This window comes from Phodopus roborovskii, unplaced genomic scaffold (assembly GCF_943737965.1).
Source record: "Phodopus roborovskii unplaced genomic scaffold, PHOROB, whole genome shotgun sequence".
NCBI lineage: Eukaryota > Metazoa > Chordata > Mammalia > Rodentia > Cricetidae > Phodopus > Phodopus roborovskii.
This window is the reverse complement of record NW_026126487.1, coordinates 4,507,199-4,529,253: the sequence shown is the minus strand read 5'-3', so window position 1 is coordinate 4,529,253 and position 22,055 is coordinate 4,507,199. Positions and strand designations below refer to the sequence as shown.

Below are 22,055 nucleotides of genomic sequence, written 5' to 3'. Positions count from 1 at the left end.
CTTTACTCTGGCTGCTATCGGGGAAAATTCATCACCGAACTAATGCCCCTTTATACATAAGTGATTTGTAACCTGACACTCAGTGATTTTGCCAATCTTCCTCTCCTACTGCCCAGGCTTTCATGGTGCATTTCCTCCTGACAGCACTCTTGCATAATCTAATGATTTTAAAGTAAAAATATTCATCATTAGTTAAATGTCATTAAATCAAAACATCATAAATTGGGTATCAAATATACATCTCTACTCCAATCTTCACTTGGTTTTGTTTAGCAATACATTCGAATTAGAAACAGAAATAATGAAAAATAACCCAAATGTACCCACTATATTGAAACCATGTGCCATGGATACCATTTTATAAGCTACTTTCCCATGAAGACTCCTCAGTGTTACACACCATTTGTTCTATTTGAAAGAGTCCAGAAGTTTTTTTTGGTACACATTTCATTCTTCTAACTTCAAAGGCATCTACCTAATTCTTCTCACAGGATGCACCTCTTTCTTCACAGCATTTGCTCGGCCACTCTGAGATGTCGGGTAACTTTTGTTTGTTCCCTCATCCAACATGTGTCTCTGCCCAGGATCTTATTGGATAAGAGTCTTCAGAGGCTTCTAAGAGGCAAAGCAGGGTCTTGTTTACTGAGTTTATCCTCTGTTTGCAGTGAGCTTCTGAGAGATGCTTTTTCAGTTTCAATTTCAGTTTACTTATTTTTGGTGCTCTCACATGAGGGCTGTTTTCTTCTTAGTCCTTTTATGTCAGAAGCAAATGAGACCTATAAAAGTTCTAATGATTTATTCAATGCCACATCTTCAAGTTCCCAAACCCACCTAGAACCCAGGTCTGACCTTTTCCTACTGATGAATTTATGTGTCATTTCTTTGTCTAGCAGGACACCCATCCTTATCACCTGTGGTGAACACTGTTCATGGCAAAGTTCTGGGGAAATATGTTCACTTACAAGGATTCACACAGCCTGTGGCTGTCTTCCTGGGAGTCCCCTTTGCCAAGCCTCCTCTTGGATCCCTGAGGTTTGCTCCACCGCAGCCTGCAGAGCCGTGGAACTTGGTGAAGAATGCCACCTCCTACCCTCCTATGTAAGCCACTCCTGCAGTTAGGAATTGTGTCTCTGAGTGATGCAGGAAGGAATCAAAACAATTCTCTGATATACTATGTATTGTTTTGGAGTCTTTCATGAACACTGTAGAATCATTTCTGAACCACAATAGCTTTCTGTGGTCCTCTGATCAGCAAAAGTCCATTGAGTTCCTGTCTTGGGCCAGGTATGAAGACACACTCATGAATCAAATTCAAACTCCTAGATATATTGTGCTGTGTCTTAGCGCAAGAGAGGGACCAGAGAAATCACAGAAGTGAACAAATAAATAATGCAATAAGGTAGAATATGATAAATAAGGAAAAGAGATATTCCAGTGCTATATATCTTAGTGCTATCTCTTCTTTGCTGAAAATTGTAGGGGACATGAAGAAGGGAATGACACCACCACATATGTCTAGCTGCCCACTAACAATCTGAACAGTGCTTTGTGGGCTCCAGTTATCCTGGTCAGATGGTGAAATGATGGCAGTTCTATATGGCCTCATAGCCACCCCCAGAGAATCCAAGACACTCACAAATACCACTTCAGATGTTATTTGTCTCCTAAGTAGGGACATCTGAGGACACTAAAGGTTCCACCTGTAGCTGCCTTCTTTTATGATATCATATCTTATGTTTTTATGTTCTGATCCCAAATGTAATATGAGTACTGCAGACAATTCAAGAAACATACAGAAGTAAATGTAAGAAAACAAAAGCCACATACAATATCCCTATCAGAAGAGATCTGTTATTATAACATTAATATTACTTTTCAGTCATTTGCTTGTTACCTATTTCCCTGACAATAGTTCTTACATTCAGAAAGCTTAAATTGCCTCCAGGCTTACAGGTGCCATCAATGCCACTCTGTCACTAAGTATCACAGCCTGATATTTAATAGCAACAAAAAATCCAACAGGGAACTGCAATGTGTCTGCTCAGTCTCTAACTTGGTGCCATGAAATTGTCTTTGGTATTCTTGATTGTATAAATGATGCCATGATCTTGTGACTAGTAATTGTACATGTTGATGGCTGCTTCAGTTGGTTCCAAGACATTTCTGAGGAATGACTAAGACATTTTTTAAGTTTCCCTCCATGAATATCTAGGTCTGTCAGTTTCTCCCATGGACATATGGGAACATTCATTCATAGACACCTGCCAGTGCTTGGCCTTATTAAATGAATAATTTGTGGGCACTGGAAAGTGGACTCAACAATTAAGAGCAGTTGCTGAGCTTGCAAAGGACCAGAGTTTAGTTCCTATCAGCAACATTAGCTGACTCACAATTGCCTATAAATCTAGCTACAGGCCGTCCAGTGCTTTCTTCTTATCTTCATGGTCAGTCTTATAAAATGTGTATACCCTCATATATACATACACATATGCATAAATAAAAAGTACAGAATAAATAATGTGTGACTCTGGGGTAAACAAGATTTAATATAATAACTGAAACAATAATAAATATTATTTATTGTTGTGGAATTTATTTAAATACTAGTGAAGTTGTATTTTCCTCATTTTGATAGTTTGAATTATTACTCTCAAATTAATTTGAATTCTTTTTTGTTGATGTAAGAAATCCTCCAGAGAATAAGTGTCTAGAAATACCTTTTCTTGTTTCACTTGAGCCTCTTGCAACTTCTTCATTCTGGCACTGAGAGCCTCACTTAGACATAAGGAGGACAGTGTGACTTCCATCTGTGTCACATAAGAATGGATAATGTTACTTATAATTTGCTTGAATTAAAAGCACTTTACAGCCTGGATCCCCCTAGTTGTGTGATGTTGGGCAGACTCTCAAACTTCCTTGTCTTCATTTTTTTTCATCCATAATCTGAGGGTAAAAATAGAATTCATGAGTAGGGATGGTTTGCTGTTTGTTCATTAGGAGAATTTAAATCAATGCCAGACACAATTGCTACCTTTTCACCCCTGTAATCTGTTATCACAGAATACAGTAGTGATTGCTGGGATAAGGAGACGATAAAAAGCCTGATATCCCATCCCCTTAAGCACTCACCTCATATGGACACGGAAGTTTGGGACCCAGAGCAAAGCATGAATTCATGCAAGGCCATCCAGCTCATCAATGGTTAAGGCAGAAGAGAAGGCAGTTATTACAAGGATATCCCACAAAGCTATCACTCCTGACCTACACCAGGCTGTCATTAGAGGTAGCCCTTCTGGTTAACAGAAGTCTCCCAAGAGGCAGAGTATGGAGGAGCACATATAGCCCACAGCCTACTGTACAAAGCACTTTGGAGTGCAGAGCCCTGTAGCATGGGTATATCATTTCCCAGAGCAGGGCACTCCCTATATGTGTATTTCTATCCTTGGCCCAGAGCTTCTCAAAGGCCCTCTGGAAAGAGTGAGGCATCAAATTGATCTCTATCTTCAGGGTTGGGAGACTCTTAGAGTCCCGGGTTTCCTACTAGTATTCTTAGATACCCTCTTACCAATTGCATCTAAGTCTGGTCCAGTGAAAATAGCTTTATTGATAGCATTAAGCCTTCAAGGTGACTTTTTCAGATTTGTTCTGGAGGAGAATCTACTCTTTTCTTTTCTCCTCTTAGGTGTTCCCAAGATGCAGCTACAGGTCAGATGGTCAATGATCTCCTAATAAACACCAAGGAGAAAATTCATCTCCAGTTTTCGGAAGACTGTCTCTACCTGAATATTTACACTCCTGCAGACTTGAGGAAGAACAGAAACAGGCTGCCAGTAAGTATGGAGTCCAGTGACTCAGATTTTTGAGTTCCAGCATCTAGATCTTTGTGCCACTAGAAGACAACAGCATCAGCTGGCACAGGGCACCATGGCCAGACTGACTGCAGGTTTCCTCTGACCACACCTTTCCTTGTTTCACAGTTGCCCAACGACATCAGCTTTGTTGCTCACCTGGAATTGCATCCTCATTTTGCATACTGTCTTTGCATACTAAAAGGAAAAAGGCTATTTTCAGCTTTCAGTTATTATATTAGGATCTGACTCCAGAGCACCCAAGACACAATTTACAGTGATGTTAGTGCCAGAAGGAATCACACAGAAAAAATGAACATTCCAAGCCTTTCTGTACAGATAGAGAAACTGAGGCTCAGGTAGGGAAGGGAGGGCACACACAAGGAAGGGATCACAGGTCAAGAGCCTGTGTCTTCAGTCTTCACACCCATACTCCTAGGCAGGGGCTGGCAGTGATATGTGTGCTACCATTCTCTCCACATTACCTGTGCCAAATTTTACTGCCAGGTGGGAAATTTCATCGCCCATGATGGCTGTGTGGAGGGAGGAATCTGGGTCAATTTCATAAGCACTTCTCATGTCTGTTGCCAACTATCTGTGATTTTATTGTAGCTCCTTCCACTCCCTAGTTGTCTTTAGCATGTGCTGATGGCCTAGTGAGTCAGCATTTCCCATAGAAATTAAGTGGTAGGAGTAGGACACACTGCCAGTTATAGGCCAGAGTCTTAAGGAGGACTACTATAAAAGACATAATCCTTGAAGTGGAATAAGACAGGGTGTGAGAACCTACCCAGTCTCCCAGAATCCTCTAGGATAGAACTCAGAAATGAAGGAGGAGGCTGTGATCTTGAGAATAATGTTTGGTCCTAAGCATGCATAGTTTGCATAAGGAGGTGAAAATAAATCTCATTTCCACTTATTCATTTGCCTCTGTTGTGAACTCAGTGTGTCTACACAGGCATACTCGGGGTCAGAGGAAACAGGAACATAGAATATTGTGGAGAGCCTTGCCTGCCAGGGCCTTATCATGTGGTCAGCACATACATCACAACATCTTGAGCATTCCAAAAGCCCTTGAGCTCAGTCTTTACTCCAGATAAATTTGACTCAGTCTTTCCTTGGACATAATCAGTCCTATAGGAGAAGGAATAGGATCTCTAGGAGCCTAGGGGTAGGAAACTCCTCAGCAATGTCCACAAAGCTTTGACCACAGGATCTGGGTTTGAATCTTTAGTCTACATTTCACTTTCTGAAAGACCAAACCATGGTTTACTTTCTCAGCTGCTTCTCCTGAAACAGGAGTTATCTGTGTGAGCACTCGATGGTGACTATCAAGCCAGTCCTGGATCAGTAGACAAGACTGTAGCAGCAATGAACCAGAAAGAAAGGATTATAGCCTTACTCTTTGTTAACAATGCCCTAGAGTTTCAGGGGTTCTGTCTAGCAGAAGCTTACTGAATTGTGGCCATGAGTTAGAGGCTATTGTGTGCTCCCTTGGCCTCAAGTCTACTCACAATCCTTGATGTGTTCTAGGTACTCATGTAGTTACATGACTGAAGACTTCACAGAGGATGTGGATGAGAACAGGGCTTTACAGGATGGGGGAGAACTTGAGTATGCAGAAGCAGCAGAGAGAGGGACCACTGGAAAGGGGTGCCATTGAGGATGTGTGTGGATCTTAAGACAATCCCTCAGGTACATTTGTATTGACAGAGCTGAAAGTAAAATTTGAATACCATCTCACACTAATTTTTCAGGCATCAGGATGGTGTAGTGGTAGAGAGCACGTGATATCCCTGGACCCCTTGTTTCCTGATAATGCTTTGTCTTCTTATTTATTTGTAAATATTTATTTATTATGTATATAGTATTTACCTTAATATGTCCCTACAGGCAAGAATAGGGCACTAAATCTCATTACGGATGATTTTGAGCCACTATGTGGCTGTTGAGAATTGAACTCAGGACCTCAGAAAGACCATCCAGTTCTCTTAATATTTGGGCCATCTCTCCAGCACTTATAATGCTTCTTACTTTGAAAAGACCTGAATAGACACAGACAAGGGCGGGTCCATGGGGAAAAGGAAAGGAAGATGACGATGATGACATCCAGGGCCTAGCCAGGCACGATGATGGCAGAGACCACCTTTTGCAACTTGCTTCCACTCCTTGAAGTTAAGTGGTGATATCCTCAAGTCAGGTTCTGGCCAAGAAAACCAAACCAGAAAACATATGAGCTCCTTCTTAATTCTATTTCCTATGACCAGGATGATTCTTTTCTTGTTGCCCAGGTAATGGTGTGGATCCATGGAGGAGGACTGGTACTGGGTGGGGCATCCACCTATGATGGACTGGCCCTCTCTGCACATGAAAACGTGGTGGTGGTGACCATTCAGTATCGCCTGAGCATCTGGGGATTCTTTAGGTAGGTGTTTGGATCTTCCTATCTGCCTCATTAGACCTGCATGGTACTTTTTTTTAAAATAGCAACATACCTGAAACTGATTGATGATATAGAAGATAGATTTACTAGGCATAGAATCTAGGAGCCCAAAGTCACCAAATAGGCTGGGCTATTTCAGGAAAGCTGGATGGTAAAAGGCTCTACCTTACAATGAGTAGTGGAGGAAAATAACTTTAGTTTGTAGGATAAAGGACAAAGCACATGGGAAGACAATAAGGTGGGGAGAAGGGAGGGGCAGGTAAATGTCTTACTTTTCTTTTTATTACTGTGATAAATATCATAACCAAAAGCAGCCTAGGAAAGAAAGGTTTTATTTGGCTTATGCGTCCCAACCAAAGCTGATCATTGAGGGACTTTAGTTCATGAATTTTTGAAAAAAACTAAAACAGAGACTATGGAGGAATGCCCTTATTGGCTAGCTCTCAAGGCTCACTCATCATACTTTTCATATATTGAAGGACAACCTATGGTAGACAGGGATCTCCCCCCTCGGGAACATTGTAATTAATTAAGCTTGCCTACAGGTTAATTGGATGGAGGCATTTTCTCAATTGTCGTTCTCTTTTTCCAGGATTCTAGATTGTTTTTCAAGTTGACAAAAACAAACAAACAAACAAAAAACTATTAGCACAAGTAAACTCACACAGGTACAAGCTCACTGTCTAAAGAAATAACCTGATTCCCCTGAGCACACAGATCCTAAAAGAACACTGTGCCCCTTGACCTCATTACTTTCCACTGGGCCTCACTTTCCACAGATTTTATCACTGTGTAATGCTTGGTCTCCTTAGGGACCAAGACCCCAGCACATTAACCCTTGTCATATCAATCGCATCTAAACCATGGAGTCTGCAAAATCAAAAAGGCATTAGTGATGTGATTCTTCATGAGGATGTTTGCTGAGTTTCTTCAAGATGTTCACAGTTCTCGTTCTTGGGCCATAACCCTCTTCTTTTCCAACCATATTGGTCCACTTCCTTCTGGGCTCACTTTTGGGATGTTTACTGCACTCACCAAATTTTCACTTGCCCTGGGAGACCCACTCTTCCTGTTGCTGTCATTTAATTCCTCATCCATTTTCACCTGTGCTGCTCAGCTCTCTGCATTCCTCTAATGACAGGATCAGCACCAGCATTGCCCCTGAATGTTTGATGTCTTCTCACAGGAAAATATGGAAGGAGTGGGCTCATGTAGGGAGCTCTGTTAGTGGTGGTTCAGGCAAGTCTTTTACTATTTACACTGCCAGACTATTCTCAAGACCAACCATGAACTCTACCAGTGCTCACCCCAAGCTTTTGTGGCTCACCGCACCAGCCACAGATGATTTATTCTGGCCTCTTTGAGATGCTCCAGTTCATGGCTTTGGGTGGTGGCTCTTTCTCAGTCCTTCCTTACTCTGTCTTCAGGCTATATGTGTCTCCCTCTCTACTAGCTCCCTGAGTGACCCCAGAAGTACTTAACACAGTTCCTGTTTATAGTCTTCAGCTTTTGAACCTCGATGCTTTTCTTTTGCTAACACCTCATGTCCCCTCTGGTTGTGCGCAGGGCACATCCCTCTTCATAAGACCTTGGTCACCAAGTAATTGTTCCCTACAACAAAGACCTTGTTTGTTTCCCATAAGATCCTCTGCATAGCTGCTAGCAGCTCCAACTTCCTGGGTGACCTGGACAAAGAGGCTTTTGGACTCCTCCTTTTCTCCTAGTCCATATCCAACATCCATTCTCTTTATTTACTAATCAACCCTCGAAGTTTCTAGCCTGTTATAAGGCTTTAGTTTATATAAACTTGTTAATTTACTATGAGTGTGCTCCACATAGTTTCCAGAAGACTCTATTAGATGACTGAGTTATGTCTGTCCCCTGCATAATGTCCCCCATTTTGTATACTAACCCAGGAACTCTCACTAAGTCTCTCAGTCCCATTCTACCTGCATTTCACAGCAACCACCCTCACACTGTTAGTCCTAGGGTTTTTGTATCTGATGTTGCTCATAACCTAAATTACATTCTCTTTATTGGTGGTTCTCAGCTTTCCTAACACTGCCACACTTTAATACAGTTTCTCATGTTACCCCCGACCATAAGATATTTTCATTGCTACTCCATAACTGCAATTTTGCTACTGTTATGAATCATAATGTAAATATCTGATAAGTGACCACCAAAGGTGTTGTGACCCACAGTTTAAAATTCGATGCTCTAGATGCTAATAAGACCTGTAGTAATTTTAATTAGGTCTATACCAAATAAAATGCCACTGCCTCAGTGAGGCTTTCTCTAGTCATGAGACTTTAATACTACCTCATGATTCTATCTCTGCCTCTTTTTGTGTGACTTCCTTTTTCCAGTAGCATGATATACCCTTCGAATCTGTTGGTTTGTGGTCATAGTGTTAAATGAATGTAATCAGATTTTGTCTTTTAGTATTCCAGAAGTGCAGTTGTATGGATGGATGATGGATACTCAGTACACAGCTGCTGAACGATATAGTGAGAGCCCCACAAAGATCAATGTAGGCATGAGAGGCAGGTGAAGTCCTCTGTGTCAGGCATAAAAGCATAGCCTTGTTCTGAAAGGTTCCTTGAGGACCCCAAGTCCATCCCAGTACCTGGGAGACTTGCTAGCTATTCTATTTATGTCCCCTTATATTTTCTTGCAGCACAGGGGATGAACACAGCCGGGGAAACTGGGGTCATTTGGACCAAGTGGCTGCACTGTGCTGGGTTCAAGACAACATTGCCAATTTTGGAGGAGACCCAGGTTCTGTGACCATCTTTGGAGAGTCAGCAGGAGGTGAAAGTGTGTCTGTTCTTGTAAGTGTCCCTGGCAGTACATGCCCAGTTTTGGTAAATTTGCTGATGGGACGTCTTGGAGGCCAGTCATCTCCAAAACCACATGCCTCTTTACTTTCAATATAGGAGTTCAGGAATCCATTTATTGCAGAAAACTGGATGGGGAGGAGTTAAGGAGCAAATTACCTCTTTGGCTTCTAGAAAGTTCTCTCTCCAAATTTGTTTTCCAGAGCCATAAATATTTCAAGTTACAGCTTGGGACAACAAAGATTCTAGTCTTCTCATTTGGTTGATTTTCCCCTTGCTAAACATTTTGCATAAAATATTAACACTTCTAATGGTAAAGTTGAGTATAAACCTCAAACAGGAAGAAGTATTTTCTAGGCCCCATGGCAAATCTACATTCTTTAATCAAGTTCTGAAAGCCAGCAGGGAACTTTGAGGTATTCTTGTGACTTGTCAATACCCAAGAGGGAGGGCAATGGACTCTAGAGCAGAGTGAGTGGTGGGTTTTTCTTAAAGGGTGGACATGAAGAGCAACAGGTAGAAGTGTGATGGGAAAGACCCTGCAGATCATGTGAGACACAGATGCATTGAGGTATAAATGTCTTGCTGATGTGGGGATGGAACTTACAGAAATTCTAAGAGAAGCTTAGACATAGAAAAATTTGAGCAAAGGTATCTATTTCTATTCTCTCTCTTTTCTCTCTCCCTTCCCCCTCTGAATCAATCTATAAATTTATCAACCTGTTATCTAGCTGCATCTATTGATCATCTAAAAACCAATGTATGTATTATCTATTGATATCATCTATCTACATCTGTTCATTGATCTATGCATCTACCTATTATCTATCGATCCAAATCTCATCATCTCTTTATCATGTCTCTATCCATTATCTGATTCCATATAGTCTTCATCACAATCTTTTTTGCAGTGAAAGTTGCCTTAATAATGCACTGTGACACAAATATCTCCCTAAATATTAAGCAGTCTTACATAACACTATGATTTATAATTGTATACTATTCCACATCAAAACTGAGAAATTGCTTATTTACCCAGCATCCTAATATATGGATATTGAGGTATTCCAATTTTTTCACTATAAACATATAATATTAAATATCTTCTGTACTTCTGATCATTTCACACTTCCCTCACCTTTCCTGCTTCCCTACTTCCTCTTTCACTTCCTGTTATTTATCCCATAAGCTATATCCTCAGCCCTTTTTACCATGACCCCTTCTCTTATGGTAAGTTCTGACTAATAAATATTCTATCGCAGCATGTGAGGTCAGAAATTGCCAAAAATATCTTTCAGTCACTTTTGATCATCATGATGGCACTTGCCATTACCTTTCTGTTTTGTATACTCTGGTTCTACTATACTGAGGAACTGTGGGGGATCTCAAATCCAAGTTCTCATAAGCAGGCCAAGAATGATAAGTTCCCCTATTTTTACAGAGCACTGAAGTCCCTAGGTGAATGGGTAGGGTAGGAGAGAGGCCACTAAGAAATGGAAACCATGAATTTGAGAATTCCACAAGGGATGGGTATGTGGAAAAGGTTGAAGGGATGAAAAGGAAGGAGAAATTATGTAACTACAATCTTAAAAGTTATTATAAAAAGGGTAGGGTAGCCATTTTATGCATATAAATTCTTTCCTCCTCTCCTCCTTTCCTTCAGGTGTTGTCTCCTCTGGCCAAGAACCTCTTCCACAGAGCCATTTCTGAGAGTGGTGTGGTCTTCACTTCAGGTTTATTCATGGAGGATGTCACCTCATTGAATGAAGTAAGTCCCAACCTGGAAAACTCCTGTGTCCTTTCATTTTATTTCCTGAGTCCTGGAAGTGTGTGTGTGTGTGGGGGGGTGGAGGGATCTTACTGCTTATGAGAGTCCACTCAAGGGATTCCTGAGCTAAGAGTGGCTAAACAGGAAGGGCTTTTATGATCTCATAAGCTGCATTCTGCTGGTACCTCACCTGCCTTCCTGTGAATCATGTTACTCAGATGCCTTGCAGTTCTACACAGGTTGCATGTTGAGATGGGTTGCATGTAACCTACATTGGTTCTCATAAGCTGGGTGCTGGAAGCTGAAGCCAAATGACCTGTAAGTGAGCAAATGTATTTGAACTAAATGGTGGAATCATAGATCCTGGCTCTTCACTTGTCGGTGCATGGCTTCTCTTGAGATATTTTGATATTTGTTTCTTTTTAAAGTTATAACAAAAGATATGAAAGTGTTTCATTGATATCTGATGTCACAATTATAATGATAAAAAAAAAAATCATGGGCCATAGAAAACACGCCAGCTTATCTGGAGTGTTTTCAGGAAGGTTTTCCTGCCTGTAGAGATGGGGCTTAGGAGAGAAAAACCACTGTCTACACCAAGGATGGAAACTAATGCTTCTTGTGGCCTCTGTGTTTGCCTGTCATCTCATGCAGAAAGTTGCTGTTATTGCTGGGTGCAAAACCACCACATCTGCTGTCATTGTTCACTGCCTGCGCCAGAAGACGGAGGACGAGCTCTTGGAAATCATGCAGAAAATGGTGGGTTTGTAATCTAGTGAAAATGCTCTCCAGCTTTGGATCCAGGCTTCATTCAGACTTTTGTCATCTAACTCTAAAGTGATGCATGCATTTTTAAAACTTTTATTTATTTAATTGTTCATTTATTTACCTATTGGGGACAGTATCAATGATGCCAAGTGCAATTTTTGTGCTTTCCTTTGAAAAATGACTTTTAGTTTTTTAAATTAAATACAATTACATCATTTCTGCTCTTCCTTTCCTCCCTCATGCCTTTCTTGCTTTCTCTCAGATTCTTGTCCTCTCCTTCTTTATTTGTTGATACCTGTGTGTGTGTGTGTGTGTGTGTGTGTGTGTGTGTGTGTGTGTGTGTGCGCGCTAAAAATGAGCTTCTAGGAGTCAGTCTTCTATTGTGAAAGCAAACATTTTTTGAAACCTTGAAGAGGAAGGGATGGGTTAAAACAGATTCCTTACAAAATTAGTATCTTAGTATGTGGCTGGGTCTGGGCGCTCATAGGATGTCACTGAGAAGCTGTACCTAAGCTTTCCATTCCTTGGCTCCCCTCTGAAGCACACTGGTCTCCTGGGAAGACAAAAGTTAGTTGCACCCTGCACTTACACCCTGTCTGCTTAGAAACTGTCAAGCACAACATTTGAGCAATAGTTTTTGTTTAAACTTTGTTGAATGGAAATGGTTATGAGTTCATTTAAAAGGATTAGCTGTTCCGGGAATATGGTGACCCCATCTCATATCCAGATATAAGAACTTATTAAATGACAATAGGGGAGTGGGAAAGAATAGAAGGCTTATTCCATCCTGCTAGGCCATGTACTCAGCTTAACCTCCCCTTGGTGCTGCCACTTTATTTTCTACAGGAAAATTGGGGCATTGTTGTGAAGAAGAAACTGACAGGGGGTAGTTGTAGGAGGATGCAGGCAAGCAGTCATTCTCCCCAGAGCTCCAGTGACCCGAGATCACTCTCTGCTGCTTCCCCTCCTTCACTGTGCTCCATCCACCCTGTACCATGCAGAGAGGACCCCATGTAGAGTTCTCTCACATCAGCCAAGGAGGAACTAAGAGCACAGCCCAAATGACCAGATTTTATACCACCATACTATGTCCTTGTTTCCACAGAACCTCTTTAAGCTTGATTTACAAGAAGACACCAAAAAGGTAAGGATGTTTGAAGGTTTGCAGCTATGCAGTGTTAGTTTTCAATTTATTACAGTTGGAAGAATTCCCCTCGGGGGAAATCACACTAATTTCTAGTGTGTGCTGTTGAGGCCTGGAGGAGAAAAGCCACTTGATTGTTACCAGAGTCAAGGAAACCAGAGGCCCTGCTGACCCTGCTTCCTGACTGCCAGATCAGTGCTCAAATCAGCAATTCTGTATGTTTTCCTATTTGCATTTCTTGCTCAAAAACTGGTCCTGTGAGAAGAGATGACACTAGAACTTTCCATTGTAAAAAGGTGGAGATCACTAGCCAAGAGTCTTGGGAGCCATTGTTGATCACAAACCTCTCAGGATGACAGGGCTCAGGGGGTTTGTAGGGAGGAGCCTGGGATGTCAATCCCGAGGCTACCACAGTGTATCATATACCATGGAAAGCTGGGCCCCCATCTTGTCCCTCCTGTCCTTGCACTTACCTCTCAGCGGTGACCAGAGTCTGGCGAAATTAGTTATTCAGCCTGTTGTTCTTTTGATACAACTATTACCTAAGAAACACAAACACGAGACTCAGCAACCACACAGCCCCCTCTACTTCTGCCTTGTCACCTCCTCCCTGATGACCCTGTCACTTCCCTTAACTGTCTCTGAGGCCACAATGAGATTCTCATAACCATTTGCCAAAATTTAAGGAAGTATTTATTGTGTGGAAAGATATGATTTTGAGCTGGTATACAACAGAGAAACAGACAAAAATCTGTCCCTCTTGAGGAATTTCACCCTGGATCAAAAATATTGAACTATGTTTTGGGTCTTGGTCATGATTAAGATAAAAGAGAAAGTTAAAGATGGGTATCATGATTCCTACTCTATGGTGTTCTACTGCATGGCTCAGGCAGTCTTGGGATCAGACCTGCATGAAGTCAGTGTTGATGAAATCATCCAAAAAAAGGGAGGATATTTGCCTATCTGAGGATGAGGCCATTCTGAGGAAAGATCATGTGGTACCTACATTTTATGACAAAACCTTGGAAAAGGAATGGGACCATCTACCCTTGTGGATGTATGTGTTTAAACTTCATACAAAGATATTTGAAAATTCATACTGTAAAGCATGATTGTGAGGCTGAAGACATGCAGTGTCTTCTTAGGGAGTGGGTATGGAAATAATAAGTCCTGCCCATTTGGTGTTTCACTAAATTCTAAGTCTACTAATTCTTTTTTTTTTTTCTATGTGATATAGCATGTCTTTAACTAGGACTTCACACATAATATAAGGGTTGTGACATTGTTGTGAGAAGCTCATCCATTCTGCATTTCCCCTAAGCAATTGCTTAGGATTACTAATTCAACATTCATGACACCTTACAGACCTAAGGTATAGTGAGGAACACCTCATTATAATAGTGAGTGTTGATTTTAGGTAATGTGCTGCAAATGACAAAAATCTGCAGGACACATGTTTAATTTGAGTTAACACTCCCCCTTCTCCTTCTTTGCCATCATAACCTTGCTATAGACAGATGTCCCTAATCAGGCCTTCGTGACTCTAGAACTTTAGCTCCCTTCTCAGGACCCTGAGTTTATGTGGTCACTGTCCATAGACATGGGGTCTATGTTCCAGCTGCAGCCATGGGGTCTATGTTCCAGCTGTAGTCATGGGGTCCCATAGACAGACACAGCAGGAGATGCCAGTTATCTCTGACACTATTCTGTTCTTTCCTCCAGCACTATCCCTTCATGCCAACTGTGATTGATGGAGTGGTGCTGCCCAAGGCCCCAGAAAAGATTCTAGCTGAGAAGAATTTCAACACTGTCCCCTTTTTAGTGGGAATCAACAAGCAAGAGTTTGGCTGGATCTTGCCAAATGTGAGCATAAACAAAAACTGTTTGACAGGTGCCCTTCCTCCTACCAATTACTCAACCAACTTTGCACCTAATAAGCACTTGCAAGTCTTGCTTGGTGTCTAGGGCAGCTGTCCCTATTGTTATGTGTGGATTCCTCCATGAAAACATTCTTCGGCATCACCTATCAACTATCACTTGAGAAATGTTGCCTGGGAACATGTCATTTCTTTTTCTTAATGAATTCTGGAATTCCCAGGCTTCTGGGCCTGTAGAGACAATAATTGTGCAGCCGAAATAACCAACAAAAATCAGGAAAGGAGTTATGAGTTCAGCAGCATCAGTCTGGGGCACAGAAAGACACCCTGGAACTTGTTACCTCAAGTCTCATGGATCCCATAAGTGCTCTCAGTGCCTCAGGACAGTGTTCAGAAGGCTGATCTGACTGATTTGTATCTAATAGGAAAGAAGAGGTTTTCTTCTTTAGTGATTACAGAACTCACCAACAGTGGTCAAAACAGGGCAGGTTTTACCCAGTAATATAATTAACAGGGAAGGAAAGCTTAAATGTGACCTAGACTCAAATCCCTGACACCAAAGCTGGTGATGTTTTCTGTATGGCCAGATATAATTGTCACTTTCTGTAGTGACTTATGTAATAGGGATGCCAGGGACCAGTCTTCCCATTAATGGGTTGTCCATGGAGAAGCATTGTGCTTTGTCAGGCATAGTAGGAGCACACAGTGTCTCAAGCTGCTGAAACAATGCTAGAATCAGGGCTCTAAGAGTAGAATTCTTGATGGGGTCAGGACATGCTGAGATTCTTGCAACTCTTGGATGTCATCAAAAAACCCAGCCATAAAGGTTGGAATGGTGACTTCCTCAGTAAGGACCCAGGGTGTTCCTCTCATTGGGTTTTCTGTTTCTACTTTAACCTTGTCTAAATATTCTCCCACTGCCTAGGGGAACATAGGTCCCACAGCCTGATAAATAAGTATGTAAGTATCTTCATCTCATTTCTTCATTTTCTAGACACAAATACATTTGTTTTGTTGATTTCTGTTACACTCATGGGAGACCCATACCCAGGAATGAGGAGCCAGAGCCTTCATCCCACAATGGCCAGGGTTTTTTTCCTGGTTGTCTCTTCCTGTTAATTTCTGAGGATTCACAAATACTCAACTTTTTTTTTTTTTTTTGAACAGCTCATGGAATTTCCACCTACTGATGTAAAACTAGACAATGAAATGGTCACATCACTCCTGAAGAAGTCTGCTTATTTCTTTGTAAGCATCTTATGATCCATGGTAACAGGCTGAGGCGTTGGCATAAATTACCAACCATTTAGTTTTCTATTTCTTTTTTTTTCTCTCATACATTACATCCTGACTGCAGTTTCTCTTTCCTCCACTCCTCCCAGAAACCTCCATCATATCCACTCCACCTCCATTTCCCTTCAAAAACAAAACAAAAACAAAAACAAAACAAAACAAAACCAGGCCTCAGCCTTCACAAGGGTATTAAGCAAACATGGACTAACAAATTATAATAAGACTAGGCACAAACCCTATGTCAAGCCTGGATAAGGCAACACTGTAGGAGGAATAGGGTTCCAATAGCAACCAAAAGAGTCAGAGACACTCCCACTCCCATTGTTAGGAGTCCCATAGGAGCATCAAGCTAAACAATCATGGTATGTATGCAGAAGACCTAGCTCAGACCCATGCAGGGTCCGTGATTGTCACCCCAGTCTCACCAGAAAAAGATTGAGGCACATTGAGCTCTGTACCCATGTTTTCCTGCTTTCTAATTTTGTCATCTCAGGAGGGATTTATATAGGGCACAGAAATCTCACAACAAATGAATCCATCTCAATTGTCTGTGAAGCCACACTGCTCAGCTGGAGGGGGTCACTTTGTTCATCCATTTCAGAACATACTGGAGGATGGTATTCCAGCTGCCATTGAGAGGTATTCAATAAACACAGATGATCCAATCAGAAATAGAGCCCTGCTCCTAGAGTTGATTGCGGATGTGATGTTTGGTGTACCATCTGTGATTGTGTCTCGTGGTCACAGAGGTGAGTCTAGCAGGTTGGATGGGTGCAACAGACTGACCAGCTTTGGCCTCTAACCTTCTGACCTACTAGGGTAGACAGATGTGGAAGCTCCTTGTGGTCAGGACTCAAAGTTTAGTTAATCCAAGTAGTCAGGGAAGCAGAAGCAGGCAGATCTTTGTGAGTTCAAGTCCAGCCTGAACTACCTGATCTACATAGTGATTTCCAGGACAGACAGACTTACACAGAGAAACCTTTTCATCATGAAACTTGAATTTTATCAAATACTTTTTTCTGTGTATAATGAAGTGACTGTTTGTCCTATTACCTGTAACATGATGTATCATAGTCCCCATGTGTGTTAACCTGATATGAACCACAAGTATAAGTCCTGTTTGACCATGGTAAATTATTTGCCCAATATATTATTGGATTGATTTGCTGGTATTCTGCTGAGTAATTTTCCGTCTATGCTCATTAAGAACTTTGATGTAGTTTGCTTTTCTTGTAGTGCCTTGTCTTATTTTCATTTCTGTGTGACTCTGTCCTCATGGGAGAAAAACTGTAAATATGCCATTTACTTTTGAGGAATTTTGGCAATAATTTGAGGTATATGGTTCCCAGTTCTTTAAACATCAGTTGTGATTCTTCAGGGAAATCATCACTTTTCTTAGATGAAAACTTTAATCACTAACTTAAGTTCATTCATTATTGCCCTCCAGATTGTCTGTTTCTTCTTAGTTCGGCTTTGGTAGAATTAACTGGACTAATAGTTCATTTCCTTCTTCCAGATGATCCAATCTGTGTTCATATAGTTGTTTGTAATAATCTCTTATGAGCCTTTGAATTCCTGTGACTTGTAGTATAAGATCTTTCATTTATGATTTTATCTATTTCATTCTTTATTGATTTCTTTTGCCTGGTGGATCTAGCTAAAATTTGCTGATATTCTTTAGCCTCAAAAACCATTTAAAACTTTATACTCTTCACAAATACCGCCCCCTCTCTGGCTATTTAACTCAGTTCCAAACCAGTCTTGGAGAGAACTCTGCCACTGGGCTGCATTCCCAGCCCTCACAGGTCATCTCTCTGTGACCTTCATTTGCTCTCTTGTCTTTTGTAAGGACAGTTTATTTTAGCAATAGGATATATGTTTTAGTTATAGTTTGCAGTACTATTTTTCCCTTTTAAATTTAGGACTTGGAGTCCATTTGCCACATGGATAATCATTATAGCTCTAGAGTGTCCTAAATTCTATTTATGTCTTTGACATTTGTGCTAATGGGTTTCATGTTGTTTATTACTATCCATTTCTTCACACAAAACTCCTCTAATGTCTATAAGCCATGTCTACTCATGCTCAATTCCATATGCTTATATGTTTTTATTTCTCTTATTTCTGAATGATAGCTTTATATGGTATGGTATTCCTGAGACTTGAAAGATGGTTATTCCCTGTCTGTATACATTTAAATTTTAATAAATTCCACCACAGAGATACTTACATACCCATGTTCATTACCATGATATTCACAATGGTGATAATCAGCCTAGAACTTGACAATGTATAAATGGGGTGAATAATCCATGGTATATACTAAGTGGGATTTTATAAAGAAAATAGTTATAACATTAGCAAGAAAATGAATGGAACTGGAAATTTTCCTGTTTAAGTAAAATAAACTTGACTTGGGACAATAAATATGATGTGTTTGCTCTTATCTGTGTAGTCTAGATTTAAATTTGTATGTGTATTGGCATGGAGGAGAGAAACTAGAAAAAACCCCATGAGACTAGAGGAGATCTTCAGGGAGAAGCTAGAGCAAAACGGACGGTGTTATACATGTATCCTAAAAGAAGAATAAGGGCTGCTGTTTGAATGAAAGGCACAAGCAAGTGGGTGCAATGGGCGGGAAGGGCAGTGGGTTAAAGAAACAAAATATGTGTGGAAATATCATAATGATACCCATTATTTTTATGCTATTTTAAAATGGTAATTAAAAACATAAATAACTTTCAGGCAAGCACTTGGATTTTCTTCACGCTCCTGGAAATGAGTGAGCAAAGCATGGGGAAATGCTCTCTCCTCTATGTATAGAAGATGCTTAGTAGGCTGTAGATCTTCTTGGAATGAATTTGCACCAGAGCATTACCTTGAACACCTAACTGGTTTTTTTCAGGGGGGTTGTATCTTATTTATTATTTCTAAAGTCCATGAAAACCTGATTCAAGCACCACCTCCTTCCTAAATAGCCCAAGCACATCCAGGAGATGCATTGGTTTGTCTGCTTTGCTGACTACCTGGGGTTCCTTCACATGTAGAGGTCCTTTTACCATCCAAGTACATGCCTGCTAATACGAACTGTCTTCCTAGATGCTGGAGCCCCCACCTACCTGTATGAATTTCAATATCACCCAAGCTTCTCATCAGAAATGAAACCCAAGACAGTGATTGGAGACCATGGAGATGAAGTCTACTCTGTCTTCGGTGCCCCGATTTTAAGAGGTAATGGTGCTTTGTTGCCTATGAGTTTAATATCTATCTCCCCAACTCAGGATAACAGGAATGAGCTGGTCTGTCAGGTGCCCGTCTTTTTTTCCCACTCTAGCACACACTAGGAAAGGTATATACTCATGGGCAGCCAGCAATGTTTTTCATCAGCATGCTGACCACTAATATAACCAAGAGAAATGTATCACCCAAGTTCACCTGCTTGAAGATAAGAATTGCACTGCTTGATTTCCCACCCAAAATGACATATCAGAATGTGAGTTAAGAGGTCAAACTGTTGGTGTCAATCAGATGCCATTTGCATTTATCTGTCTGTATGCATATTTATTTTTCTAAAAGTTGTAGTTTTACCTTTATAGTTAATAGTGTAAAATTAAAAAAAAAACCCTTTGATGAGCATCTTTATTTCCCTTGTTCTCAGCAGTTCATGTGATTTGGCCCATTTCAATGGCTGCTGCTAAGACACTCTGAGCATTTCCCAATTAGATGTGTTTTAGGATATATGTTATTCTAATATTTTTCAAACTTTGAATATGTGTTTGTGAAGAGGAGCTTGAGAAAAGACACACATACCAGAAATGCTTTCATTTAAGGACATCACTGAGCTGCAGCATCCGTATCTAGACTAGGGAAGGAGAACTGGGTATGAACAACAAAGCCAGACAGCTAGGAATGAATTGCATGTTCACAGCTTAGTCCTGGATCATTCATTCTCAAACTAAAAGTGAACACCAGTTAACTATGACCTTCTTGCATGAATAAGGGATACAGTAATTTTTGAGTTAGAACCCATATTCTGTATTTACAACAAACTATTGTTGGTTCATGAAATGCATATTAAGTTGATATATATATTTCCCACAGATGGTGCCTCAGAAGAAGAAGTCAACCTCAGCAAGATGGTGATGAAATTCTGGGCCAACTTTGCTAGGAATGGGTGAGAATAGCACAAAGACATTACCAAGACATTGGGCATGGTAGGATCATGGGCACCAGGTAGATTTTAAGCTATAAGTGATCAAATCCCACCCTGTGATCACAGAATTTTGACAATGGTGTGCTCCAATGTCTTGTTGTACACAAGCATTTGGCAGAGATAAACTAGGAAACCCTATAAACGTCCTATGAATGTGGGACCTCACAGCAACTGTAAGATATTCAATTTGATTCTGTTCCCAGGAACCCCAATGGGAAGGGGCTGCCCTATTGGCCAAAGTATGACCAGAAGGAAGGCTACCTGCAGATTGGTGTCACCACCCAGCAAGCCCAGAGACTGAAAGATAAGGAAGTGACTTTCTGGACTAAGCTCAGGGCCAGGACGCCACCACCAGAGATGGCACATACTGAGCTATGAATAAGAAGCACTTCCAGCCTCAGGAGACCAGCAAAGTCAAGATAAATCTACCCTATAGAAGATGTTTCATAGAGAAGATTGGAAAATTTGAATTTGGGATGGGCAGGGGACAGGGAAGGTAATGGTTGTACCTGTGGCCTTAATTTGGAGAATAAATGTTCATTTTAGGATCAACTCAGTGTCTATATGTTCACCCACCTTAGACTGAGAATATAAATAAAGAGATTATCATAGGAAGATGCCTCCATGTAGGGTGTGGCTTGACAAATGCTTCCTTCTGATTTTGGGAGGAAACATTTTTCAGGAAGAATTCAGTGTTAGCTTTGGCTCATCTTGCACCTCCAGCTGGGAGAAATCATCAAATACAGGAGGACACAGGAGAGTTCACTAAAGTGTCAGAGGTGATATGTGGCTAGCATGAGTTTAACCACACACCTAAGGAGACGTTTACTCCCACCACTAACTTTTCCATGGGGGTCTGTCAGGTGCTCATGGAAAAACTGGAGGCTGGTTTTAAGATCTTGGAAAGCCCATCTCCTGCTATGTAGACATGTATCTCTGCTCAGATATGTACTCTTATGAATGCAGGCCTTTAACACGGGAGAAAACTCAACTTTCTCTACTTCAGGGCCCTGGTGAAGAACTACTGGGGCTTGAGAAAACAAGAAAAACCCATGTCCATCTTCCATACCAATGGGAGAGGGGTAAGAAACTGTCCTAGGTAGAGATTATAAGCAATTTCTATTGCTAAGGAAGAACAATGTCACTGAGAAATCCATTTGTTTGATATTTAGGAAAACACCCTCCCCCATGTTTGAAGCCAGACTAACACTATATCAAGCACTCTTGGGGGTCACCCAAGTGTATCAATTCAGAAGACCTCCGTGAAGAGCAGGTCTGAAGTTGAGGGTTGAGAAAAACATCAAGGCAACTCTCCAAAAACCAGTCAGCACAGAAACATGCGGGAACAGTGACAACCACTGGGAGATGTGGAGGAGATGTCTCACAGCCTTGTTTGCCGACTGCCTTTCCTTCCTCTGTGTGTGGAATTGTTCTCAGAACTGTCAGTGCTGTCACAGTTGTCATGATTGAAGTTTGGGTTTGTCATGGAAGGTCTTTGGGTCTCCATCAATTTTGAAAGATAATTTGTTAAGCCTCTGTAGCAATTATTTGCTTCAGGGCTTAGACTATATCATTTTATGCTTTTTCATTTACTTATTGTTTCAAGAGTGTCTGTTAAGAGGGGTGGTATACTTCTGACAAGTTTGCCTTTGCAATTAAGTGGACACTTTTCTTTTGTAAACTTTAAATGCTTGTTTCTATGCCCTGAAGTCTTTTAATCTTTTGATATTATAATGCAATTATATCATTTCCCCCTTCAATTCCTCCCTCCAACTCCTCCCATATATGCCTCCTTTATGTCTTTCAAATTCATGACCTCTGTTTTCATTATTTTTTGCTACATACATATATTCATATGCAT

General features: G+C 40.9%; 2 protein-coding genes across 2 annotated transcripts in view; both read left to right on the top strand.

Moving 5' to 3' along the window:
* The first annotated feature begins 533 nt into the window (after positions 1-533).
* LOC127230032 (carboxylesterase 1E-like) lies at positions 534-20,572 on the top strand. The gene is made up of 14 exons (XM_051195160.1): positions 534-540; positions 891-1,098; positions 3,683-3,830; positions 6,140-6,273; positions 8,972-9,125; positions 10,795-10,899; positions 11,554-11,658; positions 12,773-12,811; positions 14,534-14,674; positions 15,856-15,936; positions 16,583-16,730; positions 19,081-19,212; positions 20,083-20,155; positions 20,398-20,572. Exons 1-14 carry the CDS (start codon positions 534-536, stop codon positions 20,570-20,572), a joined length of 1,650 nt encoding a protein of 549 aa, XP_051051117.1.
* LOC127230009 (carboxylesterase 1D) overlaps positions 902-22,055 on the top strand; it is a 392,242-nt gene continuing 371,088 nt past the window's right edge. The window contains exon 1 of the mRNA XM_051195133.1: positions 902-1,032. The gene's annotated coding sequence lies outside the window, so the exon portion shown is untranslated. The remainder of the gene's footprint in view (positions 1,033-22,055) is intronic.